At 38.7% G+C, this 25508-nt stretch overlaps 2 protein-coding genes across 2 annotated transcripts; both read left to right on the plus strand.

Annotated features, from left to right (window-relative positions):
- The first annotated feature begins 3552 nt into the window (after positions 1 to 3552).
- On the plus strand, positions 3553 to 4485 carry LOC121489906 (olfactory receptor 2A12-like). The gene has a single exon (XM_041753354.1). The coding sequence runs from the start codon at positions 3553 to 3555 to the stop codon at positions 4483 to 4485; it is 933 nt and encodes a 310-aa protein (XP_041609288.1).
- A 4509-nt stretch (positions 4486 to 8994) lies between these two features.
- LOC121489894 (olfactory receptor 2A2-like) lies at positions 8995 to 9924 on the plus strand. Its single transcript, XM_041753342.1, has one exon. The coding sequence runs from the start codon at positions 8995 to 8997 to the stop codon at positions 9922 to 9924; it is 930 nt and encodes a 309-aa protein (XP_041609276.1).
- The last annotated feature ends 15584 nt before the right edge of the window (positions 9925 to 25508 follow it).

Below are 25508 nucleotides of genomic sequence, written 5' to 3' on the forward strand. Positions count from 1 at the left end.
TTATATGAAAGATAAATCCCCATATAATCCTACTCTTGAGATAATCAATATAAACAGTTTCTTATAGAAATTTTTCTACATATATGTAAGTAGGCACAAAAGATATATGTGTATGTTTATATTAAAATATAAGTTGGATCATATTGTATGCAAATTCTTTTAGTTTAGGTGGAAATTTTTTTTCATTTCACTATAAAAAGATCTGTATTAATCTTTTTATTTTTAATTTCATTTTATTTATTTTTCCTCAGGAATACATTTATTAAGTCATGGGTTTTCCTTTCTGGTTATTTTATTTTAGAAATTTAAACATGTCTTTAATATAACATTATTGACACTGAGTCATAAACTTATATTAACCTTTCTAATGGTTGCATTGTATTCCATGTTATAAAAGTAGCCAAATATCTTAATCCATCTCCAACTTAAAACCTTTATATCAGTTCTAATTTTTTTTAAGATAAGCAGGGTTACAATGAATATTTACAACGTCTTGGTAAATTTGGTTCTGATACATTGGACCAGACCTCACTAAGTCCTTCCAGCCCAGGGATTTCGTCTTTACTGTTCTCTGCACAAGGAACATTCTATTTTGGCTGTAGTCGGGGTAGACTCCACTTCATCATTTGGGTTCCACCCATGTGTCATTTTGTTAGAAAGATTTTTACTGACAATCCCATCTAAAGGACCCCTCTTCATACCACATGACTTTCAATCCTATTACCCTGTTCATTTTCTTCATTGTACTTTCCACTATCAACAGATATTTTATTTTTTTGCTCCTGGTGTTTTAGGGATGGTAATCAACCATGACAATCTCCTTGCTCCTGATCTGAAGAAATAGAGAAACAGACCCAGGAATCAGGTAGAAATTAAAAACATATGTTTTGTTAGTGAAATTTATTGGAAAACATAGTCTATATGTTTAAAAAAATGTCTCTCCAGATTAAAATCCCAACCGTTAGCCCACCCCCATCCCTAAGCGGGACAATACATGCTCCTGTAGGCTTTAACCTGAAAGAGTAGAAATGTGTATGACCAAAAAAGAGAGCAGAGAAGGGGAATCCTCATTTTCTGTTTCCTGTTCCACAAAACCTATAAATAAGAGAACAGGAAAGGCGCTGGAATCCTCCAGTACTTCCATCTGGTGGGTGAGAGAGATCTCTCCTAAATGGAAACACGAGGAGTGGGTGACAAATACACCACCAGACTTCTTGTGTCCCCTTCAGAATGTGTCTACTTTCCCTCCTCTATTCTTCCAGAGTTTAAAACAGGATGGAACAGATAATGCACTCAAGGAATAGGTGTTAAAGAATTGTTGAAATATATAAATTTAAACTGTATAAAACTCTTCACATATTCCATTTTCAAAGTTGATAACTTATAATATTTAGTAATACTGACCATGTGGGATTGAAGCCTAATTCTCATAATCCGAGAGAAACATTGGTACAGCTTCCTGTAGGGAAGCTGGCCATAGGTATTACAAGCTTTGAAATGTCTATATATTTAGCATCTGCAATTTGACTTTCTTTTTAAGATTTTATTTATTTATTCATGAGAGACACACAGAAAGAGAGGCAGAGACATAAGCAGAAGGAGAAGCAGGCTCTCTGCAGAGAGCATCAAGTGGGACTTGATCCCAGCACCCCAGGATCACAACCTAACATAAAGGAGGACATTCAACCACTGAGCCATCCAGGTGTCCCTGCAATTTGACTTTTAGGATATATCCTAAAGGAGTAATCATGAGGGATCCCTGGGTGGCTCAGCAGTTTAGCGCCTGCCTTCGGCCGAGGGCGTGATCCTAGAGTCCCGGGACCAAGTCCCACAAGGCTCCCCCGCATGGAGCCTGCTTCTCCCTCTGCCTGTGTCTCTGCCTCTCCCTCTCTCTGTGTCTCTCATGAATAAATAAATAAATCTTTAAAAAAAAGTAATCATGAATATAGACAAAGCTTGTTTAAGAATATTTATCTCAATGCTAATAAACATAAGAGAAATAAGAACCCCAAATTTTTCAACAATAAGAAATTAAATAAATTGTAATATAATAGAATATTACATTAGTTTTAAGTAATACCTATAAAATATTACTTTAATACATGAAGAATGTTCATTCTATTAAGAGAAATTGGTAGTTAAAAAATAGTCTCTATAATGTAATCCTGATTTTAAAATATGAATTTGAGGATCTAAATTTTTACAAAGAAACAAATGAATTATTTTTAAAATATTCTGTTGGATTTGAAACTACAGCCTAACTTGAAAGTAAAAATAGTTCTCAGGTTGTTTCTGGGAACATTGTGAAGAAAGTCTAAAGAGACAACAAGCACCAAGTTACATGGTTTTGAGGCATAATGTCACCATCAGGCTGTTCCGTGAACATTTTTCTCCCTGGATAAACCCAGGCACCTCCCAGAAGAGCTTCCTGGAAAGAAACATCCACCAGGAACCTGTTTTCACTCCCTGTGACCTGCTCAGAACCCATCAGAGCAGCAGTGGGCAGTCAGCGTGGTAACAGGTGAGGAAGGTGTAAGGGGAGTCGATGGCAACAGGAGAAGATACGATGACGAAAGTTCTGTCACACAAGAAAATAAACTCTGAGATTCTTCTGTGTATTATGTTATAAAAGGGAAAAGAGAAATCACCCAAAGAAAATACAGTTACAATACAGCTGTTAATGTAAATTCATTTTCCCTTTTGAGATTCGTAGTTGAGAAAGCTGCAAAAATGTCATCCCATTTGCTTGAATTTTAGGGTGTGTCTACAGGTTCATTGCATGGAGCGAAAGCATTCTTTCATTTATGACTAAATTTCAGTCTCTAGCGCTGATAAAATAGTAAATAAAACTCACAGAATAAAACCATAAACATTGGAGATGGAAAAGAGGCACCAAAAGAAACATGCAGGGAGTATTACTAGCTGAAAATGAGGGGTTTACAAAGTTTTAAAGACTATGAAATTGAGACCTTATTTAGAAGGCGCTTCAACTCTGCAATATATGGGTAGAAAAGCATCTGAGAAGGTAAATGGATAAGCAGCATACAAAGGACAGAAGGCCTAATCGCTTCACATCTTGGACCAAGAAGACAAGCAAGATTAGGAAATAAGACTATCCTATGTGTCCTGTTGCAGACATTCGATCAGGGTCATATCTCTTCTAACTATGTTAATAATCAAGACTCATACCCTTGAAGGGAAGCTAGAGCACTTTAATTTTTCAAAACAACAGGTGTGTGTGTGTGTGTGTGTGTGTGTGTGTGTGTGTATGCTATTAGGTCCAGTATCTAATAATGTATAAAAATATGTTGTAATATATTTTATTTATATTAAATTATATGCGGATATATCCTATCATTCCATTGATACAAGGGGAATTATTTTCTGATTTTTATGAGTACACTTAGTGTTTTACACATATCTAAAAATGAATGACAGAAAAGTCAATCCATGTTTCTAAATGTTCATTTAGTGATATTTTGAGTCTTGATTACTCTAGAGCTCAGACCTTCCTATTGGGAATGTGGACTTGTCCATCTCTATCATAGGAGCATGGGAGGCAACCAGACATGGATCACAGAAGTCATCCTGCTGGGATTCCAGGTCGATCCAGCACTGGAGCTCTTTCTCTTTGGACTTTTCTGTCTTTTCTATACCCTCACCCTTCTGGGAAATGGAGTCATCTTAGGGCTTATCTGCTTAGACGCTAGACTGCACAGCCCCATGTACTTCTTCCTCACTCACCTGGCAATTGTTGACATGTCCTATGCCTCCAATAATGTCCCCAAGATGCTGGCAAATCTTGTGAATCTGAAAAGAACCATATCCTTTGTTCCTTGCATTATGCAGACATTTCTGTATCTGGCTTTTGCTCACATAGAGTGCCTGATTTTGGTTGTGATGTCCTATGACAGGTTTGTGGCAATCTGCCATCCTCTACATTACACTGTCATCATGAACTGGAGAATGTGCACAGTCTTAGCCAGCACTTCTTGGGTTTTTAGCTTCCTCTTGGCCCTTGTCCATTTAATTCTCATCTTGAGGCTGCCCTTCTGTGGGCCTCATGAAATCAACCACTTCTTCTGTGAAATCCTGTCTGTCCTCAAGATGGCCTGTGCTGACACTAGGCTCAACCAAGTGGTCATTTTTGGGACCTGTGTGTTTATCTTAGTGGGGCCCCTCTGCTTGGTGCTGGTGTCCTACTCATGCATCCTGTTTGCCATCCTGAGGATCCAGTCTGGGGAGGGCCGCAGAAAGGCCTTCTCCACCTGCTCCTCCCACCTCTGTGTGGTGGGGCTCTTCTTTGGCAGCGCCATTGTCATGTACATGGCCCCCAAATCCAACCACCCAGAGGAGCAGCAGAAGATCCTTTCCCTGTTTTATAGCCTTTTCAACCCTATGCTGAACCCACTGATCTACAGTCTGAGGAACACAGAGGTGAAGGGTGCCCTGAGGAGAGTCTTATACAGGCAGAGGCATATATGAGAGATGGGGAAAATCAACATGGTTGGGGTACTTTGTAACCCATGAAATATGGTAGATGGCATTTTTCACTTATGCTATAATAGATGCCACATTAAAATAGACTATTTTAGACCTAAACATTCAACCTGAAGCCATAGAGACTTTAGCAAATAAAAAAGATGAATACCTTCATGCTTGTGAGTATGCAAGGTTCTTGGATCTCTGGAAAAAACACAAGACAGAAAATTTGAAGACTTGATAAAGATTAGGTTTTTTCAAAATAAAACCTTCTGATAATGAAAGCCACTATGAAGAAACAAGAAATGCAAGTCACAGACCAAGTGTTTTGTATGTTTTTAAATGCTATTTTAAGCTGTGAAGTTTGTGTTCACTTGTGTCAGCTACAAGAGAAAACTATAAAACTTTTAGTGTCAGATAAAATCCATTTGTTTCCAGCTCTGGCCCTTGTTAGATTGGTAATCTACCAGTTAGTGCAATGGTACTCTACTTTTCTGGTCTTGGGACTTCTTTGAACTCTTAAAAATTACTGAGTTCCCAAAGAAAATTTATTTATGTGGCTGTATTTGTTGATATGTATCATAATAGAAATCAAAAGTGAGACTCCATTAAATATTTTAATTCATTTGGAATATATCTTATATATTAATATAATGTATTTTCATGAAAAGTAACTATCATTAATAAAGCAAAAAAAAAAGAGTGAAGAAAAGAGTGAAGCTGTGTTTTACATTTTTAAGAAATATATATTTTTTTATTTTAGAGAGAGAAAGAAGAACACCAGAGCAGAGGAAGCACAGAGGGAGAGGGAGTTAGAGAATCCTAAGCAGACTTGGCACTGAGGGGAAGCCTGACACAGGGCTGGATCTCACCACCCTGACATTATGACCTGAGCCAAATTCAAGATTCAGACACTCAACCAACTGACCCAGTCGGGAGCCCCTGGTTTACATTTTGAATAATCTTAAATGCTAGCTTAGGCAAGAAGAGCTGAATTTTATATTTCTGCTGCACTCTAGCTGATGCAAGATCACATGTCATGTTGCCTCTGGAAAACTGCATGGTGCACTCATGAGGGAGAATGAAAAAGGCAAAAAGTCTAAATATAATGATGAAAATAGTTTTGACCCAATGGACCCTTTGAGAGATTCTCAGAGATGCCCCCCAGTCCTGGGACCACACTTAAGAATCAGGAACTTAGTATATTCAACCTCAATCTCCACATTGATAAAATGGTAATGTTGATCAGATTAAACCAGGTAGTCCACATAGAGCATTTGGCATATTTTCTGAAACGAGAGAGGGGCTCAATAATGGTTGCCTGTCAATGTTAGAAGCCTTCGTCGTTTGTATTTACCCACCCTCACTGCAGGTAGAGATACGTCTTGGCTCAGGGGATGCATTCCCACTCAAGGTTGCCACAACACGATTCCATGGGAATCCACCTCTCAAGCATCTAGAAGTCCCAGCCCTTCAGATGCTTTGATGGGGACTGCAGAGAGGCCCGACTCCATCAACTGTAATCAATTTGAGAGTTTGTCTCCCATTTATAACCCTTGAGACAGTTGGAAGTTTGTGCAGGAACAGTGTGATGCCAATATCTGCCCTGTTTGTTCCCCAGAATTTTCCTCCAAGGACCCTCAGATACAAGCTGAGCTCTCCCCCAGAGATGAAATTTAGGGATCTCCCTCCCGATTCTTAGGAAGAAGACAAATAGCTGTAATAGCTTGTGATCATTCTGGGAATTTGAATTCTCAGTAGAAACTCAAGAATGTTTTTTAATTCATCTGACTCTAAAATAAAAGCTGTGCTCCTGGGGTTCTTGGAAGAGTCTTCGGCAAGTCCACTGAGTGACTCTTTCTGTATCTGGGATTTAATCCTCTGAAAGCTACTCAGGGAACAGGACATTATACCCATTCTAGAGGTACATTTCTCAACTCTGTGGGGTTGACTTTAGGTCAGAATTACTTCTTGTGAGAAAACCCAGTGCGAACCTATCCTAATGCAGAGGACATTATCAGTTTATGCTGGGAGGTGATTTTCAGTGATAAAGGACGGGCTATGTGGGCAAGAATGAGATTCCTGGGTGATCTTCCCTCCTGACTCACACTGTGTGCACTATAGGTAGATGTCTGCCTCCCCTGCCTTAGAGACCATCTGCCCATGTGTGGTGGGCAGGCATCCCTGGACTCCTCCAGCATCTCTCTCAGCATTTCCTCCTAATGTGACTGATGGATGGAGGGCAGAGCTAGCACCGCTGTCTCAGTGTGAGGGGGCTCAGACCATGAGAAGCCTTAGATGCATGCAGTCATTGTCTCTGCAAAAGGTTCTTAAATGGTCAAATTAAGAAAAGGACTTTATATATCCCCTAGCCTAAATGAAGATCTTGATGTCTAGAGTTACCTGTGTCAATAGAAAAGAAAATTCTTTACAGTAAGAGTTACAGTAAGTCTTTGCTGAAACACTATAATGTGTAAGCTTGCCATATAGTTATTCTTTTTGCAACCATCCCAGGTTATCACCCTATTGTGATCATTATCAGGCTTAAAAATCACCGTATCTTATATATATGTCTTGCCTATCACAAAATCAGATAGAAGGAGTGCCAATGTTCCTGATGAGGGTGGGAAAAATAGAGATCGTTCCCTGGATCAAGAAAACTTTCTAGGTTCCAGAGAGCCCAGAAAAGCTGCTCCCACTGACCAAGCAAAGGTTTCCTTATTTACACTGTTATTGTTTCTTTACCTCCACTGGGGAGGTGAAATTTTAGGCATGACTACCATGACATTGTCTTCTCGATGACAGCATTGTATCTGCTTAAGAGTTTTAACCTATCTTTAATTTTACTTTTATTTTATTCATTGTTTACGACCAATACAATATGATAATGAAAATGAAAAGATACACTAATTCAGACACAGAAATCACTAGGCTAGAAAGTTATTAAACAGATGTTCTCACTGACTAGTGATGCATTCAGTGCCTTGAACAGTATATTTATCCTTTATGTTCACAGATCAAGTGTGATTCAGACATTGTCTATTGTATCCCACTGTGCCTCCGAAGAATTTGACAATACTGATGTTGCGGTCTCCCACTTCACGTAATGGAGGCATGTCTTTATTTGTAGCAAAAATTCATGTTGCAAACTTAATGCACATTGACGTGGTACCTTCCCAAATGCAATCACACTCATGGAGATGAAAGACTCTATGATTTTGTCTCTCTTCAATTTTCCTTATATTCTAACTGTGAATTTCTCCAAGGAAGTAGAATCCATTGATTTGTCAAATGAAACTTTCAAACAGAAGATAGTTAGTACATCCATTTTGAACTAAAATGACAATCATCCATCTAACATACACGTCTTGAGTACTTGTTTCATCTAGAACTTTACCTTTTATTTCAAGATATAAAGCTGTTCAGGACATAGTACATGCCCACAAGACTTCCTATTTGGTGAAAGAGAATCTCAGTTCAAATACGTGACATTTGTTATAACTCTGCTTTTTTATCTTTGATTTTTTATCTTGAGGATTATCCAGATCTTCCTAGTGAGGATATACCTCTTAACTGTTAATATTGACCAAGCTCATACTTTTATTAGGTGCCTAAAAGAGCCCCTTCATATGAATCTACTCTGATTCAAAGGAGTAGAAAAGACCCTTTCTTTGTACAGGCTGTTTTCTTTCTTCTTCTTCTTTTTTTTTTTTAGAAAGAATTTATTTATTTCTTCATGAGAGACACACGGAGAAAGAAGCAGAGACAGGCACAGGGAGAAGCAGGTTCCCTGCAAGGAGCCTGATGTGGGACTTGATCCCGGGTCCTGGGATCACACCCCAGAGGGCAACCACTGAGCCACCCAGGTACCCCTACAGGTGGTTTTCTAATTGGCCTCTCAGTGGGGCCTAGAGAAGTTCAGGTAGACTGCCTTCTTTCTCTTTGTAGTACCTAATGGCAAACTATAATAAAACGGTTCAAATGAGGAGGACTATGACCCCACAACAACACCTCATCAGGATTACACAATGAGGGTGGTGATGCGCACAGTTTGTAAACACAATCACATTTTCGAGTGACCCATATGCATTTTTCAGCCCAATATGCACTCGATCAAGAATGTATAACCCCCTAACCCCTTTAGGGTTTTTACAATAACTCTCAGTATTTAGAAAGTTACTGAATTCATCCTACACTCTGAAAAAGTACATACACGTAGAGAAAAAGAGAATAAGGCAAACATGAAAGAAATATGAAAACCTGTTGAATCTGTGTGAAGGTAGGTGGGAGTTCTTTGCATAACTCTTGACCCTTTTCTGTGAGTTTACGCTTTCATATCACAAGTTCAAATCAAGAAGGTTAGCAGTTTGGGGGAGTAAGGGAGTTGGCAAATAGGGACAAGGCTACAACCCTTCTGCAAGCCTATGTTGAGATAAGTAACTCCAATTTTTGTCGATTGCCCAGCTCTGACCTTTTGTCACATTTCAGTCCTTGAAAATCTGCCATTAAGAAATGGGAAGCAACCAGTCATGGGTCACAGAATTTGTCTTGCTGGGGTTCCAGCTCAGTGCAGAGATGGAAGTGCTCCTCTTCTGGATCTTCTCCCTCTTGTATATCTTCAGTCTGCTGGCAAATGGCGTGATCTTGGGACTCATCTGTCTGGACCTGAGACTGCACACCCCCATGTACTTCTTCCTCTCACACCTGGCTGTCATCGACATGTCCTATGCCTCCAACAATGTCCCCAAGATGTTGGTAAACTTAGTGAATCAGAAGAGAACCATCTCTTTTGTTCCCTGCGTAACGCAGACATTTCTGTACCTGGGTTTTGCTGCTACAGAGTGCCTGGTTTTGGTGGCGATGTCCTATGACAGGTACGTGGCCATCTGCCACCCCCTCCAGTACACTGTCATCATGAGCTGGAGACTGTGCACGGCTCTGGCTGTCACTTCCTGGTCATGTGGATTTTTTCTGTCTCTGGTACATGCAATTCTCCTTCTACGGTTGCCCTTCTGTGGACCCAGGAAAGTGAACCACCTTTTCTGTGAAATCCTGTCTGTCCTCAAGCTGGCCTGTGCTGACACTAGGCTCAACCAAACGGTCATCTTTGCTGCCTGTATGTTTGTCCTAGTTGTGCCTCTCTGCTTAATGCTAGTTTCCTACATGTGCATCCTCTGGGCCATCCTAAAGATCCAGTCTGGGGAGGGCCGCAGAAAGGCCTTCTCCACCTGCTCCTCCCACCTCTGTGTGGTTGGACTCTTCTTTGGCATAGCCATGCTGGTTTATATGGTCCCCGACTCCAATCAACGAGAAGAGCTAGAGAAAATACTGTCCCTATTTCATAGTCTCTTTAACCCAATGCTGAACCCTCTCATCTACAGCTTGAGGAATGCTCAGATGAAGGCTTCTTTGTATAGAGTACTGCAGAAAAAACCCATGTGAAACATTGATAGGATTATTTGAGTGGGGTTTCCTTAAAATTATGTAGTTTGCTGAAGCAAAACTCAAAAGTTCCCACTTAGAAGTTTGAATTAAAAATGGTAACTGTCCAAGTTCTAGCTCTAAAAATAGGACAATGTTCCATGAAAAGAATTTCTTCTAAAATTGAGAGACCTCATTAGGATTTGGGACATCTAAATTATCAGAACATTTAGTCTTTTTTTTAAATTAATTTATTCATTATTTATTTATTTATTTGAGAGAGAGAGAGAGAGCACAGAGATAATGCACAGGAAAAGGGGCAGAGGGAGACAATTGCAAGCTGACTCCCCACTGAGTCTGGCCTGATACTGGCCTAATCTCACAATCCAAGAGATCATGACCTGAAACCATGAGCTGGTCACCCAAGCAACTGTGCCCCTCCCTAGTCTTTCTTTGAAAATACTAAATGCTCTTTATTTTTTTGAATTCAGGAATATTAACATGTGGGAAAAAACTAAATGTAAAAAATTACATCAGTGCATTTCTTTGGCTTATGTATTGAGAAGTATGTGATTTTTTTTTTTATCATCTTGTGGTAGCTGGAAAAACAGTACAGTAAGCTTAATACCATAAGGCAGAATTTTCAAAGTAGATCTGAAATTTCAATACAGAAAATGTTGCACTTACATGACTGTATTTCACAATTTGAGGTCAATGAAATAGGAGTTTAGAGAAACTCTAAATTCTCTGATAGAATAGTTTAGGACTAAAGAGGAAGAAGTTAGGGAAAGCTTTAGCCCAATAAGCAACTATGGAAAAAATCCTAAAATACATTAAATGTTTAGGTAAAATGAAGGTAATTCTTTAGTAAATCTTTATTTTTTTTCTTTAGTAAATCTTTAAATGGTTCTAGAGGTAAGAGTTTTGAGCATTGCTCAGACATTACATTTAATATTGGGTTATAATAATTACCTTTTAAAAATTAATTTCTAATAAAATTGAATGACCTATTGAAGTTCTTCAAATTGTTCCCACCAATATTTTTGTAATGTTTGAATCAACTTATCTGAAGATGGTTTGGTAGGACCAAATATCATGAGACAACTATAATGTAGCTAACATCATTTTTCTTTCATGGTGGCAGAAATTCCCCTGGATTTACCAGACTGAACAACTGTCTTCATGATGCTAATGGTGATCAAATAAGTAAGAGCTGCTTTTTTTATGATTCAGTATTTGTAGATAGTGCAAAATGATCACCACAGTAAGTGTGGTTAACATCAGTCACCATACATATATATTTTTTTCATGTAATGAAAACTTTAAAGATCCATTCTCTTTAAGAGCAACTTTCAAACATGCAATACAGTATTATTAACTATAGTCATTAGGCTGAGAATACATCCCCATGATTTATTTCTTTTATAACTGGAGCTTTGTATCTCTTAACCCTCTTCACCCATTTCACTCATTCCCCACACACTGGCCTCTGGCAATCATCAATCCATTCTTTATGAGCTAGTTCTTTTCCCCTTTTCTTTCTCTTTCTTTCTTTCTTTCTTTCTTTCTTTCTTTCTTTTTCTTTCTTTCTTTCTTTTTCTTTCTTTCTTCTTTTTTCTTTCTTTTTTCTTTCTTTTCTTTTCTTTCTTTTTTTCCTTCCTTCCTTCCTCCCTCTCTCCCTCCTTTCTTCTTTCTTTTCTTTCCTTCTTGGTTCCACACACAAGGGAGATCATATCATATTTGTCTTTCTCTGTCTGACTTATTTCACTAGTCTAATGTCCTCAAGGTCTATCCAGGTTGTCACAGATGGCAATGTTCATGTTTCCTTCCTTTTTAAGTCTGATTAATATTTCATTGAATATATACCTCATTTTCATTATCCATTCTTCCATCAATGGGCACTTAGGTTGTTTCCATGTCTTAGTTATTGTGAATAGTGCTGTAGTAATCATGGGGGTACAGATACCTTTTTGAGTTAGTGTTGTCATTTCCTTTGGATGAATACCCAGGAATGAAACTGCTGAATCAAATAGTTCTATTTTTAATTTTAAAAAAGATTTATTTATTCATGAGAGACACAGAAGCCAGAGTCATAGGCAGAGGGAGAAGTAGGCGCCCCACAGGGAGCCGAACTCTGGGATTAATTTCCTATATATAGTATAGGAAAGCCTATAGAACCTTCTATCAGAAGATAAGACCAGCAAGGAGCAGCCTCCTAGTGATCAGAGTCCCCAACTCGGGACTCAATCCCAGAGTTCCAGGATCATGCCCTGAGCCAAAGACAGACGCTCAACCACTGGGCCACCCAGGCATCCCTCTATTTTTAATTTTTGAGGAACTTCCATAACTATTTTCCACAGTGGCTGCACCAACTTACATTCTCATCATCAGTGCATGAGGGTTCCCTTCTCCCCACCTCTTCACCAACAATTGAAATCACTTGTCTTTTTGAGGATAGCCATTCTAACAGGTGTGAGGTGATATCTCATTATGGTTTTGATGATGACAAGTGATGTCAAGCACCTTTTCATGTACCTGTTGGCCATCTGTATGTCTCCTTTGGGAAAACATCTATTTAAATTTTCTGCCCATTTTTAAAATGGATTCTTTTTTTGCCATTGAGTTATATGAGTTCTTTATACATTTTGGATATTAAGCCCTATTGGGTAAATGATTTCCAAATATTTTCTCCCATTTAGTAGGTTGTCTTTTCATCTTGCTTATGGTTTCCTTTGCTGCTGTGCAGAGCTTTTTAGTTTTATTTTAAAATATATCATGACATCAATTCTCTGTTTTTTGGCAAGTCATGAAAACTTTATTAATGTCAAGAGTTATAAAATTCTAGAATAAGTATAAAATTAAGCATGATTAACTTTCATTTAAAAATATATAGTACCCAAATAAAAATATATATAGTATTCAAAGCATATAATATATAGTATTCAACAATGTAAGTATATATAGTATATACAATATACAATACAATACAATACAATATAATATATAGTATTCAACAATGTAAGCAAATATATATGCTGAAAAAGACAACCAAAAAGGTAAAGTCCAAATTGCTGCTCAATACATTTAATATGCCTAAAAAAATAAACACATGAATAGAATTCACTTCACTAGACAGAGGACCATTATCTATGCCCACTGCTTCTTTGTCACCAGTTTTTTTCCATCATAATTTTATGTCTACATTGTTCACATGTGCCGCCAATACATGATTGTAATATAAAGGCAATTCTATGTTTCTTCCCTTTTCTGAGCAAGATAATTCTATTTCCTTGGAATATAAATTGCCACCATTTTTAGAATTAGAAATTCCCCCAAGAGCAGTTAAATCTTTGCTGAAACATGAAATGGAAAATAGTTCTAGAGAAGACTGAAGTGTTTCAATTCAGTGCTTCCAATGAGAATTAAAAAATTGGCTTCACTGTTGCCCAAAGTCAATATACCTCAGATTCTAAGATGTCCGGCTGTATATTTGGAATGAGCTCATATCTATTCAGCAATATAAACAAGCTTTGTAAACTAGGAAGTTATTCAGGTGAATCAAATGTTTATTTTCTATATTTAATAAAAAACAGGAAAAGTCATATGGTTGTAATATTAAACATGATACACCTTTAAAGTAAAATTTTAAAGCATTTCTCCATTGTCTTATGTCTTGTGTGGAAAGAAAGGATAGAAAAACAGAAATGAAGTTATTAAAAGCTCTGAAATTAAGGCAATAAAAAACTATCTCTATCTGGTTCAAAAATCATTATTTTTAGGATATAATTTGTAGTGTAGCATTTCACTTTACACCAGTGCTCAGCTATATGCCTTGAAGGAGTCAGAGCTACGTGTCTGCTGTTCTGACGTAGTCGTGAATACTGTACTGTAAGCTGCACCATAGGAAAGCCTATAGAACCTTCTATAGGAAGATAAGACCAGCAAGGAGCAGCCTCCTAGTGATCAGAGGGTCTTCCAAAAGCTATGAAGTTTCTGCTGAGTCAGAGCAGGGACAAGTTGTGCCCTACAAGCTGATACCTGTCATTCTCAACCAGAAAGTGGTGGAAGAGGGAAAACTCACACACACACCTGGATGCAACACAGGCATGAAAGGAAAGCAATAAAATACTCCAGAGGTTAGTCAGAGGTCAAGAATTCAGAGATAGGCGAGGTTAAAAGAGCAGACACCGCCACTAGATGAGAGTTGGGGAGATGGGAAGGAATCTCATTTCCCCTACTTCTCTGTGGCTGGAGCGCAGACTCTCGACACTGAGCCCTTGTCATGAGGACAGGACTAAGGCTTCTGCCCCAGAAGATCAAGGCCTGCCCAGGGGACACCACATCAGCTCAGGGCTGGACGCAAAGACACCCTGAGAAAGTGGCCCTCACCTACACGGTATCCGGAGTCCACTAGTCAGGTGTGAGGTCGGGGATTGTTCCCGATTGTGGACCCACTAGTATCAGAATCCTGTGTCCCTCTGCCTGGAAGTCTCCTTCCACTTGAGCTCTGCTTCAGAGAGATCTCACTATCAGGCCCATCAAACTTGAAGAAATGGTGGTACTGGGAGCAGTCCTATATTTAGTAGTAACCACTACACACCTGGCCAGTATTCTTTCATGACCTTCAGGCCTTCAGATCTCTGGTTTCCTGTCCTCAACATGGATCCTTTCATTCTCCTACTACCTGAGACAGTGATTTAAAAAAAATAAAAATAAAAATAAAAACCTTGAGAAAATGTCAGGGGCTCTAGAAACATCAAGGCAATAATATCTTCCATCCTGTGATGTTACATTTTTTCCTTAGGGATGATGTAGAGGACCTGCTACAGTGCCGAGCAGCACAGACACGGCTAGGGAACCCTCCTTTGTTGGGAGAGGGCTCCTGGGTCACTCTCTGTAGTGGCTTCTGGAATCCCAAGGGTGAAGCACGGTGCCTACGCTCAGATCGGGTACAGGGGGTTCGGCCAAGGACTGAGGGCTGTAGCAGAAATGGACGAGCATCGGCGGGCAGCGGGTGCACAGGGCAACTCAAGGAACTGGCCTTGCTTCAATGACCTGGACGAGGTGCTTTGTTCCCTCCCACTGGGGCTCTTGGAAGCTCAACTTCTTTAAGGGTTTCTAAGGTCCTTTGACCCCTGACAAGGCCAACGTGACTGCTGGAGAATCGAGCAGAATGACAGCCCATCCACTAGTGAGCAGCTGATAGAACATGGTCTCTAGAAGCCGCCTTCCTGAGTTCAAATCCAGACTCTGCCGCTTACCAGCTGTTGACCCTGGCCTAGTCCTTTAACCTCCCTGTCTCCATTCTATCACCTGTACAATGGAGATACCAACCTCACAGAGGAATCACACAAACTGAGATTTTGTAAATGCATAGGGAATGGGTAACACAGAACCGTGTGACTGATAAATGACAGATTAAATACATCTACCGCGTGAGCTTGGTGTTATGGCTGCTATTGGGATCCGAGGATAGAAAACCATGCCTCATTACCTTTCCCCTTTAATGCATAAAGTAGGTTAGTGAGAAGAGATTAGAAACTGAGAAAACAGTCCTCCCAAACCTGCTGTGAGACAACATTTTTGCAAGATGCTACTCACAGCCCCTCCTGAAAAGCAATTAGAGCCCCTGATACGTCCCCACACTTTTCTAACACACGTCTATATTTCAAGAGCCTTTCTGGGCATGCAGGGTTACCCACTCAGCTGACTGTCAGGTAAGGGACTTACCTACATCTTTCATTCATTTTGTGACTAGCCTAATAAGCTTTAACCAGACATTTCCATATTGTATCCCTGCTCTTTTTTTCCTACAAAATGTTTCCAGCAGGAGGCAGCACTGTGTTTGGTTTACTCAGCAACCTCTCTAAGCAAATTGCTTGAAATAGAACCATGAGGTGAGCTCAAAATCCCTTTCCCTCTCTCCCTTTCTCTCCCCAGGTCTTCCCTTCCTTTCCCTCCCACTTTCCTCCCTTTGTTTTCTTTTCTTTTCTTTTCTTTTCCTTTTCTTTTCTTCTTTTATTTTATTTTCTTTCTTTTCTTTTCTTTTTTTTTTTCTTTCTTTCTTTCTTTCAAGTAACCCAAGGTCAGAAAGGAGAAGCCCAGAGAAAACCTCAAACAGCCTGTGATTCTTACACTAGCTGTACCGGAATCACCTGGAGGGTTTATTAAAACTCAGATTGCTTTGCTCCACCTCTGGAGTTTCTGATTCTGTAAACCTAGACTGAGGTCTGAGAATCTGCTTTGCTCATAAGTTTCCTGGTGAAACAGACGGTGCCAATCAAGGAATAACACATGAAATAAACTACATAAACGGAAAATTCTTTCTTTGATCATGACCTTCAGACCAGCCACATCTTTTCTTTCCTTCTCCAAACCCCAAAGCTCTCCTACCCACGGAAGAGGGAGTGGTCTCAGAGACATGGATAATCTCAACCCAGGAAGTTGGGAGACGATCCCATTGGAGGGGAGGATGCAGAGTAGATAAGATTGAAGGGATGCTGGGGAGGGATGCAGGGAAGGTTTCCTATGAGAATCAGGTTCTCACCCTGAGAAGCCACTTCTGAATCTCCACCAACTGGTGCTTTTCCGAGGGTTGGAGTGTATCCATTTAAACTGGAGAAAAGGATTGGTTGAAGGTTCTTCCAAGGCTCTCAGGAGGTGTTCTTCACTATTTGACAGCAGCCCGTTGCTCCAGGGGAAGAGGTAAGGAGGTGGAAAGATCCTTGTGTGGCCTCAAATTCTCATTGGTGTTCCCCAAAATCCATGCTCCCCTCCCCAACATTTCCATCTCCTAGCCTCCCTTCCCCCATCTACCTCCCACCCCCCACCTCCTCACAAGCCCTGTTCCACAAACAAGAGGAAAATGAATACAGTTTGACTGTAACATGTATTCCTTGTCCCCACATCTTAATTCCTCTAGGTGAGAAAGATCAAAAACTATCCTCCCAAAGTTTCTCCTGGTTAGAAGTTATTTGGGAAACAAGTTTAATTCTACAAATACACCCGTCCTCTTTCTCAACCCCAACCCCCACATCTATTAGCATCTTAAGCGCTGATGTTATCAGGGTTCCCAGCCTCAGCTGGTGTCATAAGCATCACATGGGGAGCTTTTACAAACTGTGAGGCCAGGACTCCACCCTGGACCTACATCATTAGAATCAGGAGACTGTGGCCTCTCAGAATTTGGGGAAGTTCCCAAGTGATTCCCATGGACCCTCTAATGGTAAAAAACATCCCCATTTTAATCAAATGGGGATGCATCTCTGTGTGCGCTGAGTTCTCTTGATCTGGGCAGTGAGGAAATGCCTACCCCAGGGTTGGTTTGGGAGCAGGGAAGCTGCTTGAGGAGCTGAGTGCAGAGGAAAAGACAAGAGTGGGGAGTGGGGAAGCTCTTGAGAAAAGGAGCCGCCATCACAGATCAAAGAACTTCTGCAAGAAACATCCAGCGTCCCAAGTCACCCCTGGCCTCCATCCTGACCTTGTGAGTAGTGTAGCAAGTGAAAACCTCAGCTTTCCCAAGTGGGCTGAATTTCCACTCCAGCTCTGAGTCTGCAGTGGGGGGAGGGAGGGACTGAAGGTAAGTGCTTGAAACTCACCTCCAACTCTTCCTTAGTACAGGGCATGGTTCATGTGATTCTGGGGCCGCCCTAATGATGGCTTCTTTATAATTGGGGGGCTCAAAGGCATCAGCACCTGGAGGATGCCCACCAGAGAAGACAGGGGTTATTTCACGCAAAAGGAGGGTTTTGGTTTTTACTGAGAGAGTTGTGGTTTGAATTTCTGCTGGAGGGGAACGGAATGTATTGATGGTAATATTGATCGCTTGTGCCTTTTACACGGTGAATAGAACACAAATTTGAAATATCTGGTAAAAGTCTCTGCTTATTCGTGAACTTAAGAAAGTTAAGCCCACGTAGTGAATAAACCCTACATCTGTAGGCATAAAAGAAGCAATTTCTTTTCTAAAGACTCTCTCCTGCTTAGCTGCTTTCTAACTAGTTGACCCAGAGTCCCCCAAAACTTCTGGAAAACGGGCTCCTAGGGTGAGCATGTAATGCTTAAGTATTTTTTCTTAACCTGTACAAACTCTTCAGTCATAACAGTTGGCTTTGTATTTTCAACTGATTAAATTGGGCAGAATTTTTTCTCTTGGTCTCTGGTATTCAGAAATTGTGTAGGAGAGTGTTTTCCTCCAGTTCTTAAATATTATTTTTCTCACAAAGAACAGGTGTATCACCGAGGCCAGAATTATTTTCAAAGTAACATCTCTGTGCTTAGTCATGATTCACTTATAAGCCACTTGGTCCCTTCCTAGTAACAAAGTGCTCTCCAAACCTTTAAATTCGTGTTCTTTCTTCACACCTGTTTTCAAAACCCTGTAAATGATATCCCAAGTTCTCATCTATCAAATCCATATTCCAATTCTCGACATTTAAAATTCATCTTCTGGAAGCACAAGTTTCATTTCTCCATGATCTTTCACTGGGGTGGTCTTCTCACTGTTTGAATGGCAAGACCTTTGTCTGCTCATCCTCACCTGAGGACTTCATTCATGTAGTTTTCCATGCTGGGGTGGCCTTCACCTCTCTACCAGCAATAGACTGCCAGCTATGGCAGCCAGCAACCCCATGAGGACCATTATGACCTCTTGACCACCAAAAAAAGCTTCTTATTGACACACTTGTTCCAGGAAATTGCTGGTCATAGAGAATACCACCCCTCTAACACTGAAATAATCCTCTGGCTTTAGACTTAAACTGTGTGCTTACCCCCTTACGACCAACCAAGGACTGCCTAACGTCCCTGAAGCCCAATTAGATTCCATGACTCCCCCTCACCAAATCCCACCAGAGTAGAGTGCTTGCCAACCAGAGACTGTCTCTGTTTCCACTTTTTCTGTATAAAACTTAATCTCGCTAACTCCTTTGAATCCCTGCTGACATAAAGCAAGAGCAGATGGGTTGCCTTGCCAAAAGTCTATGAATAAACAGCCTTTTAAAATTGTGTCTCAAATCTAGCTTTGTGTTTAACACTAACCATCTAAATCCTATTAACTTTTCAAAGCAGTTTTGCTTCCAATTTCTCTAGAGCTGTCCAGCTCTAAACGTCCACTCTTCTATGTTATCTACCCTCTACATCCCCTGTAGAGACTGGCTCCAAGTCACCCACACAGGCATTGTGAACTAATCATAAGGAATTGAAAGGGGGGGAGCTATAGCTTCTTTCTCCTGGTCTGTCCTCTCAATTGTCTCCCTCTCTCCATATACCTAAAATTGAACCTAAGCTTAAATACACATAATGTCCTTTCAATAAGTGTTTTTGAGGATGTCTATATTCATCTCCTGGGGCAGTGAGAATGAAGTAGACCAGATTGCTGTGCTATTTTATATATGTAATATTTAGTCATGGTACAGAACTTTAAAATCCCATTGACATTGGGAGAAATGTCAATATTTGAAACACTCATGTTATTTAACAATAAAAAACCTTAAAAAATTTTTAAACAGGATTTCTGTCTACTTTAGTGATCAGTCTTTTTCCTTGGTGTTTGAAAATTTTTCACAAAGACTTGACCTATATATAGTAAGGTCTTCATAAATATTTGTGAGTGAAAGCATACATGAATAAATGGCAGAAGGAAGGAAGGACCATAGAATACATTTTTTAATGTAAAAAATGACTTAGAAAAGTATAGGAATTTGGAAGAAGGAGCACAGATAGAAACTGAATGGTGATCAAGGCCAATATGGCACCACAGGTATGCTATTCTAATCAACCACTGTGATCAGTGTTATAGTTAATGTTTGTCAGCTGCAAGGTGAAAACTTGATTATTGCTTAGTAATAATCCTGCAAACAAAATGTATCTACAGTCCTGTGGAAAGCAACTTTCTTCATTTAAATTACTAAGAATCCGGGATCCCTGGGTGGCGCAGCAGTTTAGCGCCTGCCTTTGGCCTAAGGTGTGATCCTGGAGACCTGGAATCGAATCCCACGTCGGGCTCCCGGTGCATGGAGCCTGCTTCTCCCTCTGCCTATGTCTCTGCCTCTCTCTCTCTCTGTGTGACTATCATAAATAAATAAAACTTAAAAAGAAAGAATTTCTAAAAAAAAAGTAAAAAAATAAATAAATAAATTACTAAGAATCCTGAGGAGAGAGGAGATAAACCCAAATAATGATAAAAATAATATATCTAGAAAACATTCCCAAACTGGATTACTGGTTTCAGAAATAGAAAATTTTTTTCTAAATTTTTATAATCTGTTATTATTTTGTATGATTTTAGACACACAGTAGGGACTGAAATAGAAATTATTAAATGGGATGGATGAAGTAAATTAAACTCTTCTTCCAGTGCTTCTAAATGACTGATTCTCAGAAACATCTTTGATGAGATTATATTCTTTTCTATAATAATTTGCCTTTCATTTTTTAAATTGAAACGTGTGACATATAACCTGTAAATTTAAGGTGTACAACATTAACTCATTACATTTATATGTTATATAATTGCTATTGTAGGGATAACTAGCCCTTTTATTACATTATTATCCTTTTTTTGATGATCGAGGTAATTAAGTTCTAGTGTCTATTAGCAAGTTTGTTAGATTCAATATTGTCGATATTCACTATACTATGCATTCTCTAGAGAATATATATACTACTCATTGTGAGTTTATACCCTTAAAAACATTTGTCCTGTCTCCCCAACCCCCATCTCCTGGTAACAACTTTGGATTTTTAGGATTCTACATATAAGTGATGTCATACTTTTCTTTCTCTGTCTGACCCCTCTCAGCATAATATGTTCAAGGTCCATCTATGTTGTCACAGTGGTAGGATGCTCCTTTCTCATGGCTGAGAGTTTCCTGTGTGTGTGTGTGTGTGTGTGTGTGTGTGTGTGATCTTCTTCATTTATCTTTTAGGGACTTTTGTTATTTCCATATCTTGTGTAGAGTGAATAATGCTGCAGTAAACATCGGAGTGCATATACCTCTTAAAAATCTTGATTCATTTCCTTGGCTATATACCCAGAAGTGGAATTGCTGGGTCATCCAATAGTTTGATTTTTAATTTTTGAGGAGCTTCCATATTGTTTTCCATAGTGGTTAAACCAGTTTGTATTCCTAGCAACAGTGTACAAAAGTTCTTCTCCACATTCTTGTCAGCGCTTGCTATATCTTATCTTCTTTTTAAAGAAATATTTGAGACCTCACACATGCACAAGCATGAGCATGAGTGATGAGGGGCAGAGGGAGGGAAACTCCTCACTGAGTAGGGAGCCCAAAGTGAGGCTCAATCCCAGGACCCTGAGATCATGACCTGAGCCACCCAGTTGTCCTTCTCTTTGCTTCTTGATAGCCATTCTCCTAGCTGATTGTAATTAGTTATGTTGAGCATGTTTTCATGTACCAGTTGGCCAGTTAGATGTCTTTAGAAAACATTAATTTAGTTCTTCCCGTTTTTTAAAATTGGATTATTTCATTTTCATTATTCAGTTGTATGAGTTCTTTATATATTTTGTGTATCAGCCTATTGTCTGATCCATGGTTTGCAAAAATGTTCATCCCTTCTATAGATTGCCTTTTCACTTTGTTAATTATTCTGTGCAGAGCCTTTAAGTTTGATGTAGTCCCATTTATTGAACTTTTTTTTCCTTCTATTTCTGCTTTTGGTATCCTATCCAAAAAAATTATTGCCAAATGTCAAAACAGAAGAGGAATATACAGTCCAGTTTTGGAATGAGTAGGTCACAGGAATGAAAAGCAGAGCATAAGGAATATAGTCAAGAGTATTGCAATAGTGATGTAATGGGATAGATGGCAACTACATTTGTCACTAACATAGTTTAATGTATAATCTTGTCAAACAATTAGGTTGTAAACCTGAAACTATGAATTTGTGTGTCAACTATACTCAAAACAATAATAATCATTCCCAAGACCAATGTTGAGGAGCTTCCTCCCTATATTTTTTTTTTTTTTTAGTAATTTTTTTTTTTTTATTTATGATAGTCACAGAGAGAGAGAGAGAGAGAGGCAGAGAAACAGGCAGAGGGAGAAGCAGGCTCCATGCACTGGGAGCCCGACGTGGGATTCGATCCCGGGTCTCCAGGATCGCGCCCTGTGCCAAAGGCAGGCGCCAAACCGCTGCGCCACCCAGGGATCCCCCTATATTTTCTTCTAGGAGTTTTATAGTATCAGATCTTAGACATAAGTCTTTGATCCATTACAAGCTAATTTTTCTGACTGGTATAAGATAGGGGTCCAATTTTATTCTTTAACCTATGGCTATCCTTTTTTCCTAATACCATATATCAAAGAGATCACCCTTTCCCCCATTGGGTGTTCTTGTCTCCCTTGTCAAATTTTAGTTGACTATATATATTGAAGTTTAATTCTGGGCTCTCTGTTCTGTTGGCCTGTGTGTCTGTTTTATACCAGTACATACTATTTTTATTACTATAGATTTGTAATATAGTTTGAAATAAGAGCCTTGTCTTTTTACTCAGGATTGCTTTGGTAATTCTGGATCTTTTGTGGCTCCAAATGAATTTCAGGATTGTTTTTTCTATTTCTGTGAAGAATGCTGTTGGTATTTTGATGGTAATTGCATTGAAACTATAGATGGCCTTGGGTAGTATGGACTATTTAACAATAATGAGTCTCCTAATCCATGAACATAAGAGGTCTTTGTTTCTGTATCTTCAATTTCTTTCAACAAAGTGTTATAGTTTTCATAGTATAGAACTTTCATTTCCTCGGTTAAATTCATTCTGAAGTATTTTATTGTTTTTTGATGTTATTATGAATGGGATGGTTTGATTTTTTTTGAGATGTTTTATCATTCATATATAGAAATGCAATAGATTCCTACATGTTAATTCTACACCTTGCAACTTTACTGAAATCACTGGTTAATTTCAATAGTTTTTTTGTTGAGTTTTTGGAATTTTTCATATTCAAAATCATATTATCTACAACAATAACAATTTTACTTCTTCCTTTCTGATTTGGATGCCTTTTCTTTGTCTCGTTTAATTGTGCTAGTTATAGGGCTTCCAGTAGGACTTTGAATGAGAGGTAAGAGAAGGCATCCTTGTCTGTTCCTGATTTTAGAGGAAAAGCTTTCAGTCTTCTCCATTGAGTATAATGTTACCTGTGGGTTTGTTGTAGACGACCCTCATTATGTTAAGGTATGTTTCATCTATATCTAATTTACTGAGGGTTTTATCATGAAAGGCTGTTGGTTTTTGTCAGATGATTTTTCTGCATCTATTGAGCTGATTATGTGATTTTTATCTTTCATTTTATTAATGTGACATATTTATTGATTTGCATGTGTGAACTATCCTTGCATCACAGAGACAAATCCCACTTGGTCATGGGGCATAATCCTTTTAATGTGCTCATGAATTTGATTTGCTAATATTTTCTTGAGAATTTTTCTGCCTATAGTTATCAGGGATATTGGTCTATAGTTTTCTTATGTTTTTATCTGGCATTAATATCAGAATAATACTAGCCTTATAGAATGAGTTTGGAAGTGTTCCCCCCTCTTTAAGTTTTTAGAACAGGGGCAGCCCAGGTAGCTCAGCAGTTTAGCGCCGCCTTCAGCCCAGGGCATGATCCTGGAGACCCAGGATCAAGTCCCACATCGGGCTCCCTGCATGGGGCCTGCTTCTCCCTCTGCCTGTGTCTCTGCCTCTCTTTCTGTGTCTCTCATGAATAAATAAATAAAATAAAATAAAAAGTTTTTGGAACAGTTTGAGAAAGCTTGGTGTTAATTCTTCTTAAATTGTTTGGAAGAATTTGCTGGTGAATATAACTGGTCCTGGAGTTTTCTGCTTTGAGAGGTTTTTGGTTACTGATTTAATCTCCTTATTCATTATGATCTGTTCAGATTTTCTATTTCTTCCTGATTCAGTCTTGATAGGTTATGTGTTTCTAGAATGTTATCTATTTTTTTTTCTAGAAACTTATCCATTTTTTAGTTTACCTAATATGTTGCCATATAATTATTTGTGATAGTCTGTTCGATTTTTGTGTTTCTATAATACAGGTGTAATGTTCCCTCTTTCATTTCTGATTTTTAGACTTATTAATCTAGCTTAAAGTTTTGTCAGTCTTTTCAAAGAACCAGCTCTTATTCTATTGATCTTTTCTGTTGTTTTTCTGGTATTTCATTTATTTCTACTCTGATCTTTCTTTCTTTCTTTTTGCTAACTTTGGGCTTCATTTGCTCTTTTTCGCATTCCATGAGGTATAAAGTTAGGCTGTTTATTTGAGATATTTCTGATTTTTAACATATGTATTTATCAGTTTATGTTGCATCCCATAACTCATATAATATGTCCATTTCTATTCATTTTAAGATTTTATTTCCTTTTGGTTTCTTTGACCCATTCATTATTTAGAAATGTGCTTGCTTTCCACAGATTTGTGAATTTTCCACTTTTCCTATTACTGTTGATTTCTAGTTTTATACCACTGTGGTCAGAAAGTTGGTATGATTTTAAACTTAAATTTGCTAAGATTTGTTTTTTGTCATGTGTTCTATCATTTGAGCTATACTGCAGAATATTTCAGGTGCACTTGAAGAATGTCTGTCTTGCTGTTGGATGAAATGTTCTTTAAACGACTGTTTGGTCCATTTGTTTTTAAATGTGGTTCAGTTTCAATGTTTCCTTGTTGATTTTCTGTCTGGATGAACTATCTATTGCTAATAGAGGAGTGCTGAAGCCCCCTACTATTATTGTATTATGGTCTATCTCTCCTTTTAGATCTGTTGGTATTTAATATATTTCAGTGCTCTGATATTAGGGGTGTATCTACATATGAATGTTTTATCTTCTTGCTATAGTGATAGTTTTATCATTATATAATGACCTCCCGTGTCTCTTGTTTGCATCTTTGGCTTGAAGTCTATTTTGTCTGAGATACATATGGCTACCCCACTTTCTACCTTGTTTGGTTTCCACTTGCATAGAATACCTGCTCTCATCCCTTTATTTTGAGTCTAGGTGTGTTTTCAGAGTTCTAATGAATCTTTTTCTGGACTTTCCTAGATCATTATAGTGAGCAGTACCAAGAATCTAAAAAAAGAAGTGTCTTCCGTAAGAGAACAATCTGAAAACTACTTCTTTATTTTTAAATGGATAGTTTTAAAAGAATATGGATAGTAGGAAGTGATTCTTTTGTCTGATAACTGATACAACAAAATAAAAACCTCTTTTCATTAAGGCGTTAGCCCAAATGTCACCTCGTAGAGATGCCAGCTTTGGTCATCCTTGAACAATTGATTCTTTATCCACCTATACTGCTCTATTTTTTTCCTCACCCATTGTTCAAGTGTGTATCTTCCCCACTAAAATGCAAGTTCCTGGAGGAACAACACTTTATCTCTCTTGCTTATCATTGTATGGTTAGGACTAGAATGGTACCTAAAATATTTCTTCAGCGAATGAATGGATGGGTGGATAGACTGCTTTATGCTGTACCTTTTATACTGTATTTAACCACTAAGAGAATCTTAGGACCTCTGAGACTGATACAAATACTTTGGGGACAAAATATAGCATGTAAGTGATTTCCTTTATCATA

Source organism: Vulpes lagopus, chromosome 4, assembly GCF_018345385.1.
Source record: "Vulpes lagopus strain Blue_001 chromosome 4, ASM1834538v1, whole genome shotgun sequence".
In the NCBI taxonomy this organism is placed as follows: domain Eukaryota; kingdom Metazoa; phylum Chordata; class Mammalia; order Carnivora; family Canidae; genus Vulpes; species Vulpes lagopus.

What these genes read in the sequence shown, in the direction of transcription:
- LOC121489906 (XM_041753354.1), top strand. Translation starts at nt 3,553, where the DNA reads ATGGGAGGCAACCAGACATGGATCACAGAAGTCATCCTGCTGGGATTC.
- LOC121489894 (XM_041753342.1), top strand. Translation starts at nt 8,995, where the DNA reads ATGGGAAGCAACCAGTCATGGGTCACAGAATTTGTCTTGCTGGGGTTC.